The sequence below is a fragment of the Aplysia californica genome, unplaced genomic scaffold (assembly GCF_000002075.1).
Source record: "Aplysia californica isolate F4 #8 unplaced genomic scaffold, AplCal3.0 scaffold01194, whole genome shotgun sequence".
Taxonomy (NCBI): Eukaryota; Metazoa; Mollusca; class Gastropoda; order Aplysiida; family Aplysiidae; genus Aplysia; species Aplysia californica.
Genome location: NW_004798464.1, coordinates 74,639 through 79,747, shown reverse-complemented (window position 1 = coordinate 79,747; position 5,109 = coordinate 74,639). Strand labels below are relative to the sequence as shown.

The following is a 5,109-nucleotide window of genomic DNA, read 5'->3' as shown; positions in this document are numbered from 1 at the left end:
CACACACACACACACAGACACAGACACACACGGACGCGTACGTAAATAGACACACACAAAAAGAAAAAAAGGACAACAGGAAAAAACCTAGACCATCCCTCCCTCCTCCCCCCTCCCCACCCCTTATTCCAAACACACATCCACCTTGCCCCCACTAATGAGCTACCTGATACCGTCCCAAGATTCCCCTGCGCGACCACGGAGCAACAACTATAGCAACAAAACAACAACTATTTCACGTGTCTCGTTAGCAACTACAACAACAACTATTTCTGTGCTCACCATGAAGGCACCATGAACTTTTGCCTCCTCACCGATGTATTCTCGGGAGGAGGGGGGCGGGGGGATAGATGAGGGGAGAGCTTGGTGCACAAAGGATGCCTAGCCGTAGAACCAATTTGGTATTCTTTGGGAGAAGAAAAATAGAAGAAAAAAATTGGAGATTTTTGAAAGCGAGTTAGTGACCAAGAATAGAAAAGATATCTCATTAATTTGCCTGGCTAAATTTGCTCTCGTGTTTATGAACTTGAGAATTCTTTTGGGGAAATATTTTCACATTATCACTTTATATATTACAAATGAAAAAAGTGCCGTTTTTTTAAAGCGAAGAGCGATGAATATAATTGGTATCTCATTAATTTGCCAGGCTAAATTTGCTATCGTTTGAACTTGAATATTCCTTTTGGGGAATATTTTCACGTTATCAATATTGATTTATTTGTCAAAATATAGGTGTTTTACGGCCACATTGACATAATTGAAATGAGATCATTTAGGGGACAGACTTCCACCTTGCCCGTCAGAAGCATCTTTTTGGTGTCCCGTTTTCTGATTTTGGTACTGGACAATGTAATGTAATGTAATGTAATGTAATGTAATGTAATGTAATGTAATGTAATGTAATGTAATGTAATGTAATGTAACTTGTGCCAAAATGTGTCATAGTGGTAGGGCTTGTTATACTTTAAGAATGATGATGATGATGATGATGATGATGATGATGATGATGATGATGATGATGATGAGGAGGAGGAGGAGGAGGAGGAAGAGGATGATGAGGATGATGATGATGATGAGGATGATGAGGATGATGATGATGATGATGATGAGGATGAGGATGAGGATGATGATGATGATGATGATGATGATGATGATGATGAGGATGATGAGGATGATGATGATGATGATGAGGATGATGATGATGATGATGAAGATGATGATGAGGATCATGAGGATCATGAAGGTACTGGTGTAAGTTAATTAAGGGTTAGTATCCTCATTTATTTTCTAAAAATAAACATTGTGTTTTTCCCTCGACCCCTCCATTTTGTCTGACTTTCTGTCTACGCGGGTGGGTGGCGGGTGGGTGGAGGGTGCTGTGGGGTGGTTTGCTCCTTCCTTCTTATCAAACATCCATCGTCCTTGTGTCACTTTTTGTCGTTCTTCGTATATTATTCTTCTCTTGCAACACCTGAAAACTTCTGCACTTATATGGCCTATTTCTGTTGCAAGTGCCGTAAAATCCAAACGAAAACTAAACCTCTTTTCCATGTATGTTACTCTATAGCAAGATTTCTACCCTTCAGCATTTATACTATGACCTATTTGTGTTGGAATTACCGTGAAACTGTTACAAAAACTGACAGATTTTCTCGGTGACATTAAAGATGGTTCAACTAGGGAACGGGATAGAGGGTGCCCGCGTCCCTCGTGACTCATTGGAGCAAAGGAAGATAGGACTAACGCTAACATTACTTAAACGTAATCCCACATCATCACTCATCACCACCATTATTTCTAAAATCATCATTTCTTTGAATCTCTACCTGTAACAGTTACTTGTCATACTAAGTATGCACGTAATACACTATTGGACACTATCATACACACTTTTTTCTACTTATCAGATGGCGGCAATCATATAAATGGGTGAGGGACTTAAACAATTTTAAGAACTGTAACAAAACCTGCCGTCCCTGTCCCCAGATCGCTGTGCTAAGCCCCTGGTATCTGCAGCAGTCAGGGCGAGTGGGAGGGGAGGTGGAGCTGGGCTGGTCACTAATGCCCCGGTACGTCCGGTCAGCGCTCGTGCAGTCCTCCCTGGCGTTTGAGACCAGCAGCAGCTCGCCTACAGAGTTTGTCTTCAGACCAAACATCACGCAGCTGGGAGACTTCAACGACGCGGGCCTGTCCAGTGATGCGAACCTCACCTTCATCTCATTCAGCGCCTGGCTCAACTCCAACGGGTCTCAGTTTAAAGACGCTATGTCTCAGGCCAGAAACAACTCTGCGTTCACAGCCAGTGAGCTGAAGGCTGTGTACAGAGTACTCACCAGCGCGCGACTGTTGGGAGGCCGTGCCTTGCAACAAGAGGACACTCACGCGATACATCTCTGCGAGGAGTGGGCCGCTCACCTCTGCTCTGACGACCCGGGTTCGACGCCCACGGGCGGGAAGGAGCCCGACCTCTCCGAGTGCGGGGTAATGTATATTTTCCACAAGTGCCATGAAAACATTTCCTCTCAAGTGCGAGAGATTCTGCAGCAGACGTTTTGCGTCAGCGGCTCGGAAGAGTGCCTCAATTTTTCCGACGCAAGTCAGCCGTTACAAGAAGCCTACTTCCTGACTCTCTCAGGCTTCACGCAGCACGTGTCAACGTTTGTCCTTACCCGACAGAAGTCGTTGATGCAGACAGACCTGGTCGTCACCAGAAACCAGACGGAGTTAGCGCTGGGCTATGACGTCACCGGCAGCAACATGGCGGCCAGTCCTGCTCGGGTCGAGGGTTTCCTCACGAGTCACTGGATGATAGACTCTCAGAATGACGTCACGCCGCTGTGGACGGTCTACACGTGCCTTAAGGAGAGAGACATGGACTATAACATGAAGGTCAAAGGTGAGTGTGTGCAAGTGTGTCATTGGCTGTGAACTATTACATGAAGGTCAAAGGTGAGTGTTTGTACGTGTGTGATTGACCCTGAACTATAGCTATAACATGAAATATACAATGCAGGTCAAAGGTGAGTGTTTGCATTGCAAGTGTCTCCTTCAACGATGACGTCTATAACATGAACTATCACACGATAGTCTAAGGCGAGTGTACGCAAATATCTCTTTTTAAGTTTTTAACTAATGGTATGTGCTTTACGGTCTTTTCGAGACAAGGAAGATTATTTTAAAGGCATGCTGTTTCGACTTGACAACTTCGCAGCCGATATAAATATTATGATAATAGTTGGGGGGTTTTCTGTTAGTGTCTGACGAGGACAACACGTATCTGCATAGGATGACATCTCTTACACGGAATAACAATGAGGGTTCCTATAATAATAATAATAAATATCATTTGTATAGCGCATATCCCCGCTCAACAGCAAGCTCTATGCACTTTAAACTATATTATTACCCCAGCAGACCATAGAACACTCCGAACATTCTCAGCTTCCCGGGAAGCATACAGTGCAAGTAGCCGATTAAGCGCTCAAACACTAACAAACTGACAAGATCTTTCGCTGTCTATAGCCGGGTACTCATTCCCACCTGGGTGAAGTGAGGACAATTCGCGTAAAGTGCCTTTCCCAAGGACACAACGTCGGGCCCTTGACGGGATTCAAACCCACGACCTTACGGTTGCGAGTCCGAGAGCCTAACCACTAGGCCATCGCGGCCACTGTGGTTTCTGCCATGACGAAAGAAACAATTCTGGCAGAGAAGTGCTCATCACATTTTGAGAACCTAAGACCTAGAGCTTCTATTGTCCATTTGTGCTGCATCGAACGACATGCGGTTTTCGCCAAAAAATTCTTTAAAATATTCTCCAGAGCATGGCGCCCTTGGTTTTTTCAGTTTTGAGACAGTTTTGCTGCAAAAAGCTAAATTTCTTTATTTCGCCGATCGCTTTTGTAGGCTCTGTCTCTGTAATTTTAGAAAATCCGGAAGTGATATTTCGCAAGGCGCGTTTTGTTTTGAGAGTATAGATCTAGACCTTATAATTTTTTGCATCTCTCAAGAATTATTGCCCCATTCCATTAGAGTGTAAATATAGTAGGCCAATGACTTTTAGTTGATATTAAAGCACCGACCTAGACGGTCAGAGAACGGTTAGTATAAGAATGTATAGGCACCGCCGATCATTCCTTTCATCCAAAGGGGGCCCAGCTAGTTTTTTCTACTCGCAGATATGCGCAGCTTGCGGGCTTCTCTCTTTGTTGAACAAGATCGACATTACATGAATGTAAAAAGTGAATGTGTTCAACCATTTCTTTAACTGACTGTGTTTCGATTCTGTTTCGATTGATGTACGGTGTTACCACCCAGGAGACGGGAAGCGTTAACGTGGATGGAAGAGGCCGTCAGAAAAAGTTATCCGTACCTCACGTTTTAGTTCTTTATCTAGACTGAACGACCCACTCTGTCTTCTGTACCCGTCACTGCAGTAGACAGTTGTCGGAGTATTTTGGGAACAAACCAAATAGATCGGCACTTATAAAATGACCTATTTTTAATATAGGGGTGTTTAACACCCTCATCAATGCTATTTAATTTAGAATATTCAGGAAACAGACTTCAAACCCTACCTTTCAAGGCCGACTTTAGGAGAGAGAGAGATACAACATCCCAGCAAAAAGAGCGAGATACTCGATAAATATTCTCCCCACTGGGGAATTGAACTCAGGTCTCCGCTAGTCCACAGATGCTGATTATGACGTATTTGTGTTGTAAGTGCCGTAAAACTCAGACTCAAACTAAACTTAAACAAACCAGAAAAGATACAGTACACAAACTTTATAGAGGGTACCAGATTTACACTACAGCACATGGGGACGCGGGAGGTCGGTTGTCAAGCGATGAATGGTTGGTTCTCTTCTACCCGGAAGTGATGGGGCGTCAGGAAGGGGCGTGTCCCGAGGTAGAGGGCGTTAGCGACATTTGCCTTTGTTTGTTGTGTCCCTTGAGAGCCCGGACATACGTCACTGTGACACAGCGGAAGAGAGAGAAGTGGGTGGTGGGTGGGGTGGGGTGGTGTGGTGTGGGCTGGTGTAGGGTGGTGTGGTGTGGGGTTGGGTGGTGTGGTGTGGTGTGGGGTGGTGTAGGGTGGTGTGGGGTTGT

The 5,109-nt window shown here is 44.7% G+C and overlaps 1 protein-coding gene across 1 annotated transcript in view; it reads left to right on the top strand.

Moving 5' to 3' along the window:
• Positions 1 to 5,109, top strand: part of LOC101864114 — an 81,216-nt gene that overhangs the window by 34,466 nt on the left and 41,641 nt on the right. The window contains exon 3 of the mRNA XM_035973393.1: positions 1,987 to 2,896. Within this exon, the coding sequence (XP_035829286.1) occupies positions 1,987 to 2,896 (910 nt within the window). The remainder of the gene's footprint in view (positions 1 to 1,986; positions 2,897 to 5,109) is intronic.